Raw genomic sequence first — 17,834 nt, forward strand, 5'->3', positions numbered from 1 at the left:
GTCCCAGGCTACTGCTCATTTTCTTCATCGAGTCCCTGCGCAGTTTCCTCTTCAAAAGACACAAACCCTTTCCTCTCACCCTCCCCTGGCATAAATGTGTTTTCAAGCCTTTCCATGTATATTTTTTGGACCTTGTGTTTGTGATGATTACCTGTATTCTGTTGGTTTTCTTCCCTCCCCTCACAGCCAATCCAGCAAGATGGGTTTCCAGGCTTGGCTGCCCCTGCCATTGCCGAAGCAGCTGGTGGTGTTCGGGCTGGGCGACTGGAGCTGTTACTCTCCGGACACGAGCATCACGGCAGACGTGCTGGTGTCCCCGGGCATTGTCCCGCAGCGGGTCGGCACGCTGGAGCCTGCCTGCAGGTCGTGGTGGGAGCTGGCACTGCCGGGGTGTCCTGGAAAAGCTCTGTGGTGCTGCCTGGTTCTGCTGGTGTGGTTCCAAAGCTGCCCAGGCCCGTGGGTCCTCTGCCATGGTGTTTCTCTCTACTGATGCTTTCAGCTTCCTTTTGGCTGCTTTCAGGGCTGGATCTTTTTTGGCTTTGGGGTGTTACCAGGTAGTGGGGGAGCAGGAATTTTTTCCCTGGTCAGTGTCATTTGTGGGCTGAAAACCCATGGTCCTCTGTGCAGGTCTCTGGTGTGGGAAGGTGACTGGAGGACAGATATTTTCATGGCCTCCTTGAAAGAGATGGACAAAGGCAACTCTGTGAAGCTTGTCCTGACTGTCAACGGACAGGTAAAAGAACAGACCTCCTCCTCTCTTTTTGCCCTGGGTCCTAAATGTTGTCACTTCTGAGCCACACAACTTCCTCTTCCATCCTCTCCTTTTCCTTCTCTTTGCTATTCCAAGGCAGAGCTGCCTCACCCAGATCTGTTAATGTACATCTGTGCTGAGCCTAAACCCTCTTGGGTGCTCCAGGCCTATTTCTTAAACACAGCTTTACCAAAACACCTCGTGTGCTGTAGGAGTTGGGCAGCAGAGAGTGGTTCGCTTCCAGTTCTACTCTCTCCTGGGTCTGTGGTACTTACACAGTTGTTTTGCCTTGTGCTGAGCCCTTGGACTTAGCATCTCCCAGTGCCTGGTTATGTTTATTCTGTTGGTGCTGGAGATGAAAGCTGGGCTATTCCCTTGCAGGACATCTGTCCCTTGCAAGACATCTTTTGCTCACCCTTTGTGGATGGAGACCAGCACACTTGGCCTGCCCTTTTATTCTCACTGTCGCTGTTTCTGCCACAGCTGCTCCAAGGTGTCTCCAGCAGTACACCCGCCCACCCCTTCCTCATCCTGGAGACCACCCAGTCACCAGTGCTTCCAGCAGATGATAGGCCACTCGGCCGGGATCTGGAGGATCCTACTGTGGTATGTGTATCCTGGAGCTTTCATTTCATTATTTCCTCTTCTCTTCAGTATCTTCTCCCTCACTCGTAGCTTCTCAGTTGATGTTTAGCTGAAACATTTGCTGCCGCTTAGCGGACACCTGGCTAAGCAAGTTTTGAACCCAAAGATTCACTTGTGCTAAACAAAGTGGTACTCTGCATTTAAATGCCTTTGAAAGGGTTGAATTTAACACACACAGTGGGATGGTTGATCGGCCTGGTTACTCCTAGCCCAGATGGCCTTTTTGCCTTGCGCTAGCTGTGCCTGTTGCAGCCAGCAGTCTGAAAGCGGACCATGGGACATATAGCAGCAGGTAGTTGCATTGCTCAGCACATACTTGGCGGCTGACGTAGTTGGTATGCTGGCTTTTAAGACTCGATGGGAAGATATGCCTGAAAACAGTCACCACGTGGAACTAATCTCTGGCCTAGTAATAGACAACTCACAGTAGCCTCAGGTTTCGCTCATCAGGGCTGATTTCACTGGGACTCTTGTCACAGGTTAAGAGTCAGAGCTCGGAGGTAACTGCTAGAGCATCCAGGCCTGGGAGGAAGGATGTCTGCCTGCCACTGAGGACCCTGGAAGTACCCTGTGCCCTGCAGCCACCATTTGGCAAGGTGGAACCCTGTAAGGCCTGGAGGGAAAGTCCTGTCCACTCCAAGAAGATCAGAAAGGTTTTATTTGAACCCACAGAATCCGAGAGAGAGCTCGATGAAGAAGGTAACTCTGGAAGCTTCCAAGTTTATTTTAAGTGTCTTATCTGAATGATCTCCTGTTGGGCAACAACCTCCCAGTCCCTTTCTCTGCATACCTCCAAGGCAAGATGGGCTTGCCTGTCTTGGCTTGCAAAATACCAAGTACTGCTCCTTAGTACTGAATAAACTGCTTGATGATTTTTTGCCTGTTGCGAAAAGGCCAGAAATAGAACATGAGATACTCTTTGTGCCAACACTATGTACTGTAACATTATATGTCTATCTCTTCCTACGAGTAAAAGTGCTTTATAAATGAAGGCAAGCATTTTTAGCCTTGTTTTACAGAACAGTAAATTGAGGCACAAGGAAGTTAGCTACTACAACATTCTGTAACCTCTCCATTAGTCTGTTTGTTCCCCTGCTAACAGCATACCTCTTGGTCCATAGAAGACATCGTTTTTTATTAAAATATAGAGAATATTAAAAGGAATATATGTATAATTAGTATAATTGTACTGACTTTTCACTAGTGAGAAGGTAGCTGCCAAGAGGTTTGAAAACAAAACCTTTAGCTTCCGAGTATGAATTCCAAGTCAGCTCCAGGGTGTGACCAACTCTGTGTGTAAATGTTTGATAATAACTCAGTGGTCCCCAAGTGAAGTGACTTTTGGGACTTAGCCTGCTTCTCACAAAGGCAAATATAGCTCCATCGGAAGTCGCTTCCACTGTAGGCAGTGTGAGAAGGGGAGAAATGGGCTTCCATCAGAGGGGTAAAATGCAATGGTCACAGCATAATGGCAGTCAAAGGAAGTGTCCATGCTTTTACCCGTCTTCTGCATTTCTTCTGATGAGACTTCCTTCAGGATTCTTGGTCTTGTACCTTGTTGCAGTGAGGTAGTTTTGTGCTGGGAGTTGGAGGAAGGAAGGCCAAAGGGGTTTTAAACCGCAGAGCTGAGCACTTTCCAGGATATGTCTGCTGGCTGCTTGCTTTATGGGGCCACCTCTGTGTTTCCTTTGCAGATCTGGCGGTAGAGGAGTTGCAAGGTGAGGATCTGGTTCCTAGACCCTGGTTTGTCTTTTCAGCCACTTGGTGATGCCATCCATTCCCTTTAATGTCACAGGCTGCTCATGCTTCATCCTTTATCACCCCAGTGATCAAGGATAACAAGTAGGTTGTGTGTATATATTGTTTGGTTCCTCTCCGTGCAGCTGCCCTCCATATAGATGCTTCCAGTACTGTCAGGCTCTCCAATATGCTTCTGTAGCCCCTTTGAGTCACAGCACACCCCTGAGTGCATAGCCCTTGGAAGCAAAAGGTCAAATGTAGAACAGACTTCGATTAAAAAGCTTATTTTAGCTTGCTCAGCCAACTGCAGGGGCCTGGGAGAGGAAAGGAAGAGGAAAAGAGCATTACAAAGAATATCTCTGGAACAGCTCCAGGCTTCCGGTTGCTGTGTCTTAGACACTAACAAGCTTTCCCTGGGTAGCCCTTGCTCACAAGGAGTAACACAGAGGGAGAGCACAACAGGGATATCCTTTCTGGGTATGGGTAATAAACAGGGGCTTCTAAGCCTGCCTAAAGTGACAGCCTGCATGTGTCCTACATCCAGCCAGACGCTTTGTTGGCTCCCTGTGCTTGCTGTATCTCTCCTAATACAGAAGTTATCCCCAAAGCCAACAGAAAATCTTTCTCAGGGAGCTACGTCTCTTGGCACCCTGAAGGAAAGGGACCTGGGGCCTTCTGATTTCTCCCCTCTGAGCCATCAGCTGCCTTGTTCTCCCCAGCAGGGAAGGGAGCTGGGGGTGACCCTGCTCACAGCCCTGTGCTCTCCCCTCCCCAGGCAGTCCCAGCCCTCGGTGGTGCCATGCCATGTGCCTCAGTGACCTGGGGACAGCTGTTGTGATCGGTGGAGAAGGTGTCAATCAGCAGTCCTGCAAGGATGCACTCTGGAAGCTGGAAATAGGTGGGGACCTTAAGGCTATCAAAGGCAATGGGGAAGTGGGACTCGAGGGCAACTCATGCACATGGGAGGGTGTACTCAGGGGTCTGTGCATAGGGAGGGGACAGCAAAGGTTTAACATCTCCTAGCATGTTCATAAGGTTGAGCTGACAGTGTAGGGTACCATGACAGGCTGTGGGAGAACCCTCCAGGAGCTAAGGTGTAAGTTCTGGAAAGAGTTGGGTGAATTTTAAGGGGTAAAAGCAACAGCATGGTTTGCAGTCTGTGTGTAATTATTGGTGAAGAACTGCAAGATACAATTCCAGTGCCTTGCAGCTTTCTGCACCTCACTGATCCTCTCTTCCGCCTTACTATTCCCCACCTAGTTAGTGTTCCCCTTTGTTCCTTACACAGAAATATTTCTGTGTAAGTCTCCTCTAGCCCTGAATCAAAGGAGAGGAGGAGGTGAAGGGAGCAAGAGATGAAGGGAATGAGGTCTTGAGGAAAGATTTTCTGACATATTCTCTAAATCTGAAGATACCGAGAGCATCTTTGAACTCCCCACACCATCTGTCTGGCGTTGCTCCCACAGACAGTGATTTCTGGGTTCCGGTGGGTTTCCAGCTACAAAACGCCATGCCATCATGCTTGCGTGGTCACACAGCAACCTACGACCCAGACACCAAGCGTATCTACATCTTTGGGGGCATAAGGGATGACAAAGACTACAGTGGCATCTACATTCTGGACACGGTTACCTGGAAATGGCTCCCTGTGGCTGTAAGTACTGCAGCTCTCCCAAGACAAGTGCACAGGAGGGGTGGCAGGTCCCACCTGAATGTGGCAGTCGGTATGCCTGTGTCCTCATTCCAGTAGTCTCGGTCCACTGTTGCTGCAGGTTGTCTGAGCTGCTTAGCTGTGACTGACAGATTCAAGGCGGCTGTGTTGAAAGGCCACAGCTTGGCAGAAACCAGGGGCTGGGCCTGCAATGAATGAAGGAAGGTGAAAAAAATAGGTGCGGGAGAGTGCAGTGTCTGAGCAAGGTTGTGGTGGGAGGTACCGTACGAGCAGCAGAGGGGAATGACCTCTCATTTTATACAGTGCTGTTGAGAGCTGCACTGGATCCTGAAGTGAAGAGCTGGTCTTCTCAAACCACAGACTGGTCTGAGCACAGCAGATCTGAGCTCTTTAGTTGCCTGTCATGTCCTTGCAGAGGGCCCTGTCAGAGGGGCACTGGCTGTCTTTTTCCTGGCCAAGCCACAAGATGCCATTCACAGACTAAGCCTGGATGAGATCTTTCTGTTCTCGTCTTCTGAGGAAGCTGGGGTAGGAGGTTGACTTCCTTCTCGCATCAGAGCATTCTGGTGGTGCAGAGTACACAAAGGATGTACTGTCTGCCTGTGTAGCAAAGATCTGGCCAGGGAGCCAATAAAGTGAAAATTGAGACTTGTCAAACTCAGTGCATGACGTGGGCCCCTTTCCTGCGGGTCATGCAGCAAATAAAGCACTTCTCGTAACAAACATACGTTGAACTTTTCCAGGCTAAAGGGAGGATGCCAGTGCTCACCTATCACAGTGCAACTGTCTACCGCAAGGAGCTCTTTGTTTTCGGAGGTACTTTCCACAAAAAGGCATCACTGGCAGTTGGACCGTGCAGTAATGCGCTCTATATCTTCAATCCAGAGCATGAAATTTGGTACCAGCCCATCTCTGAAGGGGAGAAGCCTCTGCCTAGGCTTGGGTGAGAGTGCTCTTATTCCAAAACAGAGCAGGAAACCTCTGCTCAGCTTCCCTCCCACCCCAGTGTCATTTCCTAAATATTAAGTGGTTGTTTTCCACTGTTGCCCCTTAAGATAGGGCTGTGATTTGAGCAACGTGACTCGCAGTACCTGCTGTCACGAATCCTGGTTGGATTCTGTCCTTGGGCTGCCGTGGCTGGGGGTAGAGGCAGGTGTAGACTGAAGCTGTGGCAGCCCAACAGCAGAGGGCAAGGCTGAAATGAGAGTTTTGTTCACTTGCTGGAGGTACTTTGTTCACTTGCTGCTTCTTTGCCCAGGCATTCAGCTACTCTACTGAAGAACAAGCTGTTGATTTTTGGGGGGCGGAGGACTTCTTTCTACCTCAGTGACATGCACATCCTGGATCTGGGTAAGAATGTCTGTGCCAGGTGGATGCCTAGGGAAGGTCTGTTCGAAGGCAGGGACTGGGGAATGAGGCATGCTCAATGGAAAGCTATGGGGTAAAAAAACCCTTTCTGGGGTAAGAGGGGAGGGGGAAAAGCAAGAGTGCTTTTTTGGAAGAAGCTGGGTAACAGAATGCTGGTTGCTGATGTGGCAGAGCATGGAAGTTTTTGTCCAGTTATGAGGCTGAGTTTTTTTGGATGTTTCACCTGCTTTTCCCCTGGCTGTCAGGTTTCATGGAGTACACACCAGTCCCTCTCCTTGCAGGACAGCCTTCTGCACGTTGGTAAGATTGTATTGCACACCCAGGAACTATCTTCTTCCTCTGTCCTTTCTCTGTGCAGCCAGGTTTAAATAGTGCTTGTGATCAGACCCAGTTGCATCTCCCTGTCCCACTAGTCAGAATACAGTGAATGGCCCCTGTGCTGTGGAATCAGAAGTTCCTGTGCTGTCCTAGTCTGTGTATGTAGGGTGGTACAGACCTTTTAGTCTCCCTGGAAATCTGCCTTTCAGGCTAGGGGAAGTTTTCTGCTGTGTGCTAGTGAACTATATTGCGTGCTGTTTGGCCCCCACAGTACCTGGAGTACAGCAAACACACAGAGAGGAAGAAAGGAAGAAACCCTTGTATAGGACTATACTGTTCCTAAAGGGACACTGTTGCCCACTAGAACAATGACCTAAATCGGACCTAAACCTAGCTAGCCTGCTGTCTCACTCCGCAGAGTTTCAAAACATAACAGTTTTGATAGCTCCTTCTAAGATAATGAGGTGCTTTTCAGGTCTGATGATGGCCTGACCTGCAGAGGCAAATAAACAGCTCTTTCAGGGTTACTCAGCGAGTCAGAGCAGAAGAGAAGCAGAAGTTAACTTCCATGCTGCAGTGCAAGCCCCCAGCCTCCTGCTGCAGTCTGCTCACCCCTGCCTGTTGCTGGCTGAGGCAACCCCAGCAGGTTTTGCTGTAATCATCTGTTGGCTTTCCTTTGGTTGCAGTTTTCATGCAGCTCTGGCTGTGTCGGACCAGAAGGTTCTGATCAGTGGTGGCTGCAATGCCAGAGGAGCCCTGCAGGATGCCTTTGTCTTCCACCTGGGTGAGTGACTCTCCTTCTCTCCTGGTTTCCATAGCTGGAGGTAGCTGTTGGGGTGGTTCTGAACACGTAGTCCAGTGTATTTGTTTCATCCCTTGCACTAGGAATGGGTTTGTCAGTACTGACAGCTGCTTTCTACTTCAGATACTCTTTCATGGAGCACTGTGATCCACCACGACCTCTGCTCTGTGCCCCGAGCTGGCCACACACTGCTTGACCTGACTCCTGCCCACCTGATGGATGTGGACAATGAGAACAAAGAGGAGCATGACCTGCACACAGTGTTGGTCTTTGGGGGCTCCAACTGTGCTGGGACCTTTTACAACAGCACAGTCAAGATCCACCTGAACCTAGGATAATGCATAATACTTGGGATGAGCCTGGAACAGCAAGCGCTTTTCACCAGGGATGGCAATAAATGAGTCCAAGCAATGTGGCAGTCTAAGTATCTGTATGTAGGTGAATGCTAGCTTGGTACAGGAGATCTCGGGTGTGTAAAGCCTTTCTGAAGGCTGTGGGTGTTTCCCTCTTTGGGCAGCTGATGTACAGCATTGGATCAGCAGAAATTCCTCCCATATCCCTGGCTTGGTACCTGAGCTTGGTTGCCAAAACATTCAGTGGGATCCAAGCTGAGCCTGTACAGGAACAGAGTCACAGGCTTCTGGGTTTACCTTCTTGCCCTACAGGTTTCTGGGCTGGAATTCCAGGCTGCTTTCGGCTCTGAAGGTGACTCATTTGGGATGAGTGAAATGGGATTTATTCACATAGTGAAAGTACAGGCATGAGTCTGGTTTGGAGGGAATCTGGGGTGGGATTCCCTTGAGAAATAGTCTGCAGCTGAGGACTAGGAACATACCTGGAGCGGTGTCTGAGGATGGGAAAAGGAAGAGAACACCATTGTTTTCAGCATGTGGGAGTGAGCTGGTTGTGTCCTGCTGACTGTGGCATAACCACCTACCTTTGCTCTAGACAGACCTTTATTATAAATTCTGCAAGACTGCTGCTAGATGTAAGGAAGAGGTACAAACCAGCTGTCCCAGGTACTAATTCTCTTGTCACTGCAAGGGGTGGCAGAGTTGCTGGCTCTTGCAAGACCCACGGGACCCAGCAAGGGTTGGGGTTAAGCTGGCTTCTGTCAGAGACTAGCTCTTCCTGGTGATATCCATGGCACTGATGGTTATGCCACAACTCTGAGACAGAAGCGAGTACAAGCAGGCCTGCTAGGTTAGCAGCGCACTGGGTACACTGGTTCCCTGATGCTCTTTCTGTATGTAGGTGATGGAAAACAGCAGTCCCTGAGGGAAGTCCAGAATTGGTTCATAGTTGTTTGTGGCCACATTCCCCAACCCAAAGCCATACAAAGGGGACTTCTGATAACTGTGGATGCTTCTGCTTTAATCTGCTTCATGGAGATATATCAGATTACAAAAAAAACCCATAGAAGTAGCTGCAAGCTTTCCAGCACACCTCCTGTAAGTCATCCAGAGTTCCTCCAGGTCCTCCGTCATTCCCATCCAGATGAAAGTGAGACAATAGCACTAGGGCTTCCTGCTGGCAGTGAAGTCCTACTCAAGCTGTAGCTGTTGCCTTCTTGGACACTCCAGCTTCCTTGATTTAATGAGTAGAAAGGCTTCAAGCTCGCAGTTCTGCAGGAGTATCTGGTTGCCGAGATGGGTGGCTTGCTTTGAATGCCTCCAGCTCCAGGAGAGCTTTGTTTATTCTGGTTATTGTGGGATATGGACCCATGTCCACTTTGAATCTGCAAAAGGAAAAGAATGTGTGAGGTACTCTTGAGTCAGACAGCCAATGCAGCAGTAAGCAGAGGGTAGATCAGTGTGCTGTGTTTGCTCAGTATGGGAGAATCTCACAGGCTGGGTACTCTTGCACGAAGAGAAAAGGTTCATCCTTGTAGGTTTAAAAACAAACGCTAGAGAAAATGTTAGTTCTTCTGTCTTCAATAGGCTTTTACACAGTGTGTTTCAAAGGGTGAGAAGGCACTATGCTTTTCCTGGGAATCATGCAGCCACTACTTGCATAGGTTTAAGGCTTTCGACAAACATAAATTAATCTTTTTCCCCCTGTGTGCAGTGTAAGTATAGGGCAAACAGGGAGAGAGGATGTGGAGTGTGGGCAGCCTTAGCTTTTCTAAGGATATGGGTCAGGTTTCTTCCAGGGGCCTCCGAGAAGAGAGCCCAGCTCCTTATTTCCAAGAGCTGCTAGAAGACACAGTATTTATGACATGGGAAAATTCACGCAGGGAATCTGTAATGGGGTAGGGCAGGCAGGAGGCATGCTTTCCTAACAGGCACAAGGAGCAGCAGAAGGTAAGTTCTGACAGCCCTGCACAAGGAAAAGGTCCCCTTGAAGAGCACCTCAAGCTCAGCCTTTAATTACCTTTCAGCATTGAAAACTTGAGGCACCAAGCACAGATCAGCCATGGAAACCTGCAAATGTAGCAGAGCAAAGGGGTCAGAGTAACTCGGAGCTTGTCGCATCACACTTCACTGCAGTGGCAGGCTTTGACAGCAGGATAGAAATTATTTTATCAGCCAGTACAGAGGAGTTGTCACAACAATCCCATTCTTAAATCCAGCATACACAACAGTACAAGGAAAGGAACTTCATAGCTTCTTCTACTGGTGACTCCTATCAGCCTTTAGGGAGCTTCCTATTTACCAGCTGAACATGGTGACCTCAAGAACAGAGTGCTTCTATGGCAACTGCCTCTGAGCAAATGCATCTGCTGGCAGCTGCAGAGGAATGGGGAGTTTGCATGGCTGGGAGAAGATGTGTAAGTTTTGCTCGTTTGCACTGCAGCAGTTATCAAGCAGCTCCTGTAAATGTCAAGACCTGATATGTGATAGGGCCTTTGCACACAGGCTCGGGGACGTGCAATCTGAAAAGAAGACTCAAGGACAATACAGCTCTCTGCACAGGGGCAGCTGCCGCTACCCCGCTGCCCAGGTCACAAAGCTCTGGGTGCCTTTCGGAGCACACGTTATTCTCCAGCATAAGATCTCATAACCAGCCTTTGCCCACCAAGGGCTCCGGTTCCATAAGGCTCCTACCAGACCGCCCTCTGCACCACAGGTTATCGCAGGAGCTTTCCTTTTTGCCAGGCTTTTATAGGAAGGATCCAGTTACCTGCCAAACAGGACTACTAAATGTAAGAGGCCTGAGTGGCCTCTAGCTTGGCAAGGGTCAGCTTGTATGTGAACTCTGAAATCTGTCCATATCAAATCGGATGAACAGAGCAGAAAAATGCAAAACAACTTGGTTAAAGGTTTCACAGAGCAGAGCTAAGAGCTGAACCTGTTTCTTGAGCCAAGCCTTGCCCCTATGACAGGATTCTTTGAACTCCAATTCTCTTAAAAATGAAATTTATATAATCTGTTTCCACATCCCCTAGTTGCAGCCAGATCCCAGATACAGCTGCAGAATCCAGCCATCAGCAGGTTATAGGCAGGGACAAGCAAACGCCTGTAACTATTTCCAAGTCAGCAACAGCCCAGGTAGGATGCGTGCAGCTGTGTTCTTTATGGTGGAGGCACCGCATGGAACTCCTGGCACAGGATGGGGTTGTGCTGTGCCTCCACAACTAATTTCCTTTCCTATTCTGTGGAATATACTGGGGTTTTCAGTTCTCCAATGGTACACAACACACTCTCGGATACTTACTTCATCCCCCACACAGTAGCGCCCAGCAGTGTGCTGCAGAATCTGTTCCAGGGCTGCCAAGAGAGGGTGGTACACTGGAGTGAGGCATTGGAAACTTATTGAAAGGGACACAGAGACCTTTTAGACTGGGAATTATGAAGAAAGGCATTTTGGCCAGAGCTGATTATGAATAAGGAGCAATTTGGGACAGAAGCTAGAAGGAACAGAAATCCTACAACAGTGTAGTTATAGGAGTCTTTAGGGTCCTTCAGCCTTTTGGGAATCAGAGTAATTTCAGCTCTGCAACTGAAATACTAAGAGGACAATGTAGAGATATGTGAGAGTGGGAGGGGGAAAAATGCAAGGGTTCAGTCAGTTTGTGTCTGTCCAGAAGTGAAGATGGGCCTGTCATTCCAGCACATGTGTGGAAAGGGCTTTGAGGAAACAAAAAGCACTGTATTTCTCCCAGGGAGGTAAAGAAATACTCTGCTACTTGCTAGATTCTGTGGGAGTTTGCCATCAGATGTACTTTGTCCGATGACAAGAGCATATCAATATAGATTGACAGAAATTCAAAGCAAAAGGCACTGGTTTGAGAGCAGCTGGGTGGAAGAGAGAAGTGCTGTCACCCCCCTGCATGAGGGGGTTAAGGTTTGAGGGTGAATCAACTGCTGTGGTGTACAGGATGGCCTCAGGCTTTCCTTCTTCCATGCACAGCAGTGGAAGTGCACTGTGGACAGTATCTTTCCGCTGAGGTTCTGGAGTGCTACCTGCAGGGCAGGACCCCACTACATCAGCCTAAGGAGATCTGATGTTCTCCTTGAAAGTAGGTCCCCAGCAGCACAAAGTTTTGAAGGGCAAGTCAAAGTGCCAATCATTTTGGATGTGGGACGCACCTTGGAAGCCAGACGCAATGCAGTTCTGAGCCCATTCTGTTTTTTTCTCCCCCATTTGTTTTAGGATGCTCAGGTTCTGTGAAAGCAAGTGATGTCCAGGTTAGATTGACCACTACTGGCTGGGTCTTACCCACTACCTCATCCAGTGGAGAAAAGGGGAGATGAGGGGCCAAGCCTGAACCCCCAGCCTGCCAGGTCAGCACTGACCTCACCCTGCTGTACCTCTCACCTGGGACTGCCCTGTAACAGTTGCCACGGTATCCCTTTGCCTCTGCCCTTTGGGCTACTCAGTTGTTCTTCTCCTAAAACATACTAGACCCAGCAATGGAACTGCATGGGTTCAGCTGTTTCTGGAAAGAACCCCAAGGTGCTATAGGATCCTCTTTGTAGGGAATACTGTATTGTTGCCATTGGCAGATCAGGTAGAGGTTAAGCAGAGATTTCACGTGCTAACACACAGTCTTAGGGTCTGCCGCTCCATTGGCTGGCAGCAGTGTAAAGAGACTGAAATTTTCAGAGATACAGACTCCTGGAAATCCATCCTGGTTTTCTCATGAATATGACAAGGCAATACCTGGAGTGGCTGAATGCCGGAAACAATGTGATCCGCGATCATTCTGACTTGGGCTCTCTTCTTTGGATCTTGGGGCAGGAGCCTGGGGGTAGGATGGGTATCCTCTAGGTAATGAATTATAGCTAGCTGTAATGAACAAAAAGATAAGGGGGGGTTATTGGAGAGCCAAGGAAGAGTTCACATCCTGAACACATGGGAAAGGGGAGCTGATCCAAGAGAATACAACAGCTTTTGAATTAAGTTTGTTACCAATCCAAGCAACAGAATAACCCCTTTGATGTCTACTTGGGACCTTGTTGTCATTTAGTCCGGCTGTAATTTCAGGCAAACCCTGGCACAGCCATCTAAGTCAGACTACAAACTGCTCAGTGAAAGGTGGAGTTACGAATCAAAGCGGAATTGAGCTTAAATCCTTGACAGCAGTTTCCCAGCAGAGATCATGTGCTATTTCTGCCCCAAGTGAGATTGTTTATCACAAACACCATCTCTTTCCAATGCACAGATGAGAACTCTGGGGGAAGAGGTGGGTCAAAGCCACCCCCTCCAGACTGGCAGCAGGCTGGAGTGAATGGTTAACAGGCATGTGGCTGGTAACTCACCGACTGAGAAAGGGTGATGCCATCAATTTTCAAGGCTGGGACTTGCTGCATTGGATTCATTGCCTTGAATTCAGCAGAAAACTGTGGAAACAAACCTGAAATTATTGCAAAAAGAAATTCTTCTTCCTTGTTTTCTTCCCCTAGAACCCAGTGACCATATTTTTCTTTTATTTTTAAATCTGGCTTTTTCCCTCTACCTCAGTACTAATATTTACAGAAGTTATGCTGTACTATTAACCTGCAGCAAGCTCTCACTGGGGCTCAGGGACCACTGCATCCATGACCAGATTGCCTTACTTCTTGAGAAACCATCAATAAAAGCCCTGGATGGGTAGTACTGCAGCAATGTCACTATTACCCTTCTAGCTCTCCAACTCCATCTTAGCCCATACTGGCACATCCAGCCGGTGGTACTACAAGCTGCATGACTCCCAGCTAAGCGTCCCAAATCAATTCAGTGAAGATCTTTTCTGGCAACCACCCCTTCCTTTGGCAGGCCCTTTGCAGCCCCTTGCTGTACCATTTAGCATCTTTTGGACACCCCACCACTCTTTCGGGTGTTGAGTGAGGTCGAGTCTTGTATTTAAAGTGCAGTGCAGCTTCTCTGATGTCTGTGTGCCACATAAGTTCAGTTATATCATGCTAAGCAGGAGCAAAATATCTTCAGCCTTACGGAATTCAATCACAGATGTTTAAGAGAGAAGGCCTTTAGTCTCCTGAAGTAATCTCCCTCTATCCTGCGGGCCAGGGAATACTGGTTTAAAGCAACTATTAATTGCAGAGAAGCAATGAGGAATTCAGTGACTTTGGCTGTGAACTTTTTAGTGCTGATCCCAGTTCTCCTAATGGTCCCCAAGGTCAGTACCCCTGGAGAGAGCAATGGTAACTGTATCCTTACCTGCTGCCCACCATCCTTCAGGAGGTTCACTGGCACCATGTCATAGGCGATCCCTTTCAGAGCCAGTGCTAGGGAGAACAGGGTGTACAGCTTCAGACAGGCACACTGAGACCAGTTTCACAGGTAATGGACTCAAGGAAATGTTACCATCTCCATTTGAAAAAAGAATGGCTTTAAAACCAAAAAAAACCCTATTCCTCAAGAAATACAGCCTGAGTCCATCAAGATGATAGCACTCTGGCAAATAAGGGGCTGAAGCGCTAAAGATCAGTCCTGGCAAAACCACTGCATTATTCAAAATAAGCTTTTCCACTCTCTGCAGCACAGCACCTCCTGATAGGGCTTATACAGGGCATGGGGGCCTGTGCTCAGCTGCAAGCCCTTGCTTAAGACTGTCCTAGTCTAAGTAGGGACCACTCCCAGCCCTGCTTAGCTCTCAAGACCTGGGCAGACCAGAGTCTGAGGCAGTATTTGTGTGAAAACAGGGTCGAGTTGAAGTGGAAGAAACAGCCATCTGCATCATGTTAGCTTTACAAGAGGAGTAATTTCCGCCAACTAGCTGCAGGAAAGCCCTCCTGTTTCTCTCCCCCCTGCTCCAGGTCCTTCCCTCCCACTCCAGGGAAGGGATGTGGGAGGGGAAATGCCTCACTGTTCCAGGATCATGTTTACTGATCCCTCTCTTAATAAGTGACTGATTAATTGGGTTTGAGAAGGGGAGGATAGTGCAATTATGCCAAGACAATAAACCAGAGACAGACACTGGATCTTACCGATTCTCACTCTCCAAGAGCAGGAACTCCGGAAATAGCTATAAAGTATCGGCTGAGAAGAGAAAGACAGGTAAAGTGGTTAAATGGTGGGAACACTAGAGTATCCTAAGGAGAACAGTGCATGAGTAGAAGGCATTTCAGGAACTGGAAGACAGGGCAGAGCGAGGTTTTGGGGAGGGCTCCTTTCTGAAAGTGACTGTTCCTGTTTTGGGTGTGCAGGTACTGTCACTGGCTTTCATACTGGCCCTCTGAATATTTAGTTGCACCTCATGTTTCCAGCAATGCAGAAGTGACCTTAAAATTAACCTCTACAAAGCTTCCCTCTTTGCCCCTATCAGATGTTGCTAACTTTTTCCCATCTTGGATTTTTTAAGCAAATTCCCCAGTGATTATGCCAAGCACCTGCACTGGGTATTTGTGTGGCATGAAATGCCTTTTCCAGCTGTGCAGGGCAGGGCAAGGCCTCTTTTCAAATGAGAAGAGAGAGCTGCTGCAGTTCCAGATGAATGGCAAGAGGACAGCTCATTTCTACCTGAACTCCAGCCCCAAGGCAGCTTTCACCGACCCTTCCACCCTGTCCAAGCTCTCACCTTTTCAGACGCCATGGTCAGCGTGTGGAATCTACTCCAGGAAATAAAAACAATGGCTTCTCTTGCCCTTATAACTCAGCTGGGATGGGGGAAGGCTTCTCTCCTAAAGCCAATGAGAAAAGGACTATGCCCCCAAATCTGTGCATGAAAACCAGCCAGTCAGATTCAATCCTGAACGACCGTGGTCAGCTGCATCCGCATGCCCCTGTGCTGTACTGAGCCCCAGCCCTGGTATCAAAACCATTAACCAGTTTTGAGGCTGGAAGCACATTTAGGAACCATCCTTATTTCCCCAGCTTTTTGTCAAGAATTAAATAAGCTGTCAGGCTCTCAGCAGTTGCCAGTGCAGTGAGATAGCCCTGGGGAACAAAACAGGGAAACTGAAGCCATGTGCAGAATTTCTGTTTCGCTAGGAAATGACTGCCAGCTCCCTGAATGGGGGCTGCCTTTGTGGGAAGGTCCCTCAGGAGCCTTCTGTAGCCCTCCTCGATGCTGAGGGTTTCTACATTGCATGCCTGGGAGAGGCTGCTGCTCTGCTCCTGGGCCAACTCTCCGCAAAATATGAAGCTCACTTTTTTGTGTTAGTCTTTTCTTTCCACACAGGAAATTGGTACTCATGCATGTCTCTACAGAAATCTGTAATCATGTCTCTTCCTCGTTCCACAGATCCCATGCCATGCCAGGGATCTCTCTGTATCTCCACCCTCCCAAAAGGCATAGAAATTACACCAGACTGACGGCAAGGCAGAAAAAGGCAGGGATTTGCTCACTGACACACAATCTATCAACAGAAAATGAGAGAGACCCCAAAGATCTCTGTGCTCCAATCCTCTCTGTAAACTCAATGCTTCTCTTACAGTTTAGATTCATTCACATAACTCTAATGAGGTACACATTTGATTAAATTACTCCAGTCAATGTTTACTGGAGAAATGATTTATAAATGAGGAGGGGAGTGATGGAAGTGCTGGCAACACTTCTGTGGACAAAGTATTTACTGATTTTCTTAAATTCTCCACTTCTGGAATCGGGGCATTAGAAATCTCTGCTATGCTTTTTTTTCAACATTTAGCCTGCTGGGTTGCAGGGAAAGAAACAGAAACTGTGCCTTCAAAAGGGAAACATACAGAAGCCATGACATTATTTTTACTTTTTTTTCCTGGGGACCTTGCTGATGATTTTTTTGGCTCAGAAACTCATGTCCTTCACCACATCTGTTCTGGACTCTGGCCTCTCAGCTGGCAGAGACATTTCTCCTGATCCTCTGTACAGTTTGTTGTTTTTGCAGCCTGTGCTATTATTTGTAGTGAATTCTATTAAGCTAGTTGCTTTGCTCTATAATAATTTCAAGGCCCCAGGGGATTTCACCAAAAAGAAATGGAAAACAAGTCATTCCTCATCTGGGAACTGTGTCCCCAGGGCCTGGGGCCTAGAGTGATCTCTTAAGTTCATGCTGTTTTGCTCACAGCACCAGGGCAGATCACAGGCAAAACAATCAGATAAGTAAAGACCAAAGACAGACGGAGTGTTTTGTCCTTCGTGGGCTATAATCCCAGGGTGACATTGCATCTCGTCTTCCTTGGAGGAAGATCTGAGCACGGGCCAGGGTAGTAGCACGGAAGAACTGCCTCCATTTACAACTCCCAGGCTATAATCCCATAAACTGCCGGTTAGATCGGTTGGAGCTGGGAGGATAGCAGGGGGACAACATTTGCTTCACATCTGCTGAGATTTCTGGTTCAGTTCTGTTTTCATTTCCAGCATCAGTGGTGCAGTGAGGCAAGTTTGGGCTTAAATCCCAGAAAAGAGTACAAATCTGGGAAGTGCGTTTCACTGATTAGGAACCCTTTGTGTCAAGCCCTGAAGTTTCCAAGCCTGTCTGCTTCAGTATGGTCTCCCCTGGATACCACCTCTTTCCAAGCTATATTCGGGATGCACCTGGAAAGGCAAAGTATTATCTCCTCTTTCCTGAGACCTATCACTCCAAGGTGCCTGCACCCACGGCCTGACCCATGTGGGACAGAGAGAAACCTGTTCCTTGGAGCCTTACAGAGGGAAAGCTTTGGTGTCTGAAAGGCACCGCTTCTATTCCACTGTCTTGAAACGTAAGGCTATGAGCAGAAGGAACAAGTTTGCTCCTAAATGCTCTGTAGGCATCGGTGTTAAGAGCTCCATCTAAACTGTCTTAAGTAAACACTGCGACTGCTTTGAAAGGCATGAGTTTTATTTAGCATGCAGGCAAATTCCTTGCCCTTAACTGAGGCAGAGACATGGGTGCAGGCCAGGGCAGCAGAAATCCGTGCAGAAGCGCATTCCTCTCGGTAACCACCATGCCGACCTTCCCGGGGAGGTCGGTGCACCAGGAGCTGATTTAGGCCGCGATCCCAGCCAAGCTGCACCCCGCTCGCTCGCTCCCTCCCTCCCGCTCCGGCGCCGCCATCGCCCCCCGCTGCCCTCCCGCTCGGCGGGGAGGCTCCGCAGGGAGAGCGGGAAACCAGCACCGCGTACCTTGGCGGCGGCAAAGCTCATCCCGCGGTGTCAGTCCCAGCCCCGGCCTCAGGGGTCGGGGGCGGAT

The 17,834-nt window shown here is 48.7% G+C and overlaps 2 protein-coding genes across 4 annotated transcripts; one reads left to right on the forward strand and one right to left on the reverse strand.

Moving 5' to 3' along the window:
• Positions 1 to 186: 186 nt before the first annotated feature.
• On the forward strand, positions 187 to 7,634 carry LOC104509227 (the record flags this gene model as incomplete). Its single annotated transcript, XM_010151095.1, has 12 exons — positions 187 to 369; positions 628 to 733; positions 1,235 to 1,357; positions 1,876 to 2,095; positions 3,091 to 3,114; positions 3,912 to 4,034; positions 4,603 to 4,790; positions 5,552 to 5,751; positions 6,067 to 6,158; positions 6,422 to 6,476; positions 7,181 to 7,278; positions 7,474 to 7,634. Coding segments are annotated over 12 exons (1,573 nt in total), but the record flags the coding sequence as incomplete, so codon positions are not given.
• Positions 7,635 to 8,794: 1,160 nt separating this feature from the next.
• Positions 8,795 to 17,788, reverse strand: GSTZ1 (glutathione S-transferase zeta 1). Of its 3 annotated transcripts, none has more exons than XM_010151091.1 (9): positions 17,768 to 17,788; positions 14,670 to 14,721; positions 13,900 to 13,967; positions 13,002 to 13,082; positions 12,403 to 12,528; positions 11,829 to 11,904; positions 10,954 to 11,006; positions 9,670 to 9,719; positions 8,795 to 9,034 (listed from the first exon to the last, which is right to left on the reverse strand). In XM_010151091.1, the coding sequence occupies exons 1-9, from the start codon at positions 17,786 to 17,788 to the stop codon at positions 8,908 to 8,910; spliced, it is 654 nt and encodes a 217-aa protein (XP_010149393.1). In that variant the 3' UTR covers positions 8,795 to 8,907. The 3 variants fall into 3 exon arrangements, with proteins under 3 accessions (XP_010149393.1, XP_010149396.1, XP_010149395.1); XM_010151094.1 differs by lacking the exon at positions 17,768 to 17,788 and adding an exon at positions 15,260 to 15,285 and having other exon boundaries at positions 13,900 to 13,923; positions 14,674 to 14,721; XM_010151093.1 differs by lacking the exon at positions 17,768 to 17,788 and adding an exon at positions 15,260 to 15,285.
• Between the last annotated feature and the right edge of the window lie 46 nt (positions 17,789 to 17,834).

The sequence above is a fragment of the Eurypyga helias genome, unplaced genomic scaffold, assembly GCF_000690775.1.
Source record: "Eurypyga helias isolate BGI_N326 unplaced genomic scaffold, ASM69077v1 scaffold26624, whole genome shotgun sequence".
In the NCBI taxonomy this organism is placed as follows: domain Eukaryota; kingdom Metazoa; phylum Chordata; class Aves; order Eurypygiformes; family Eurypygidae; genus Eurypyga; species Eurypyga helias.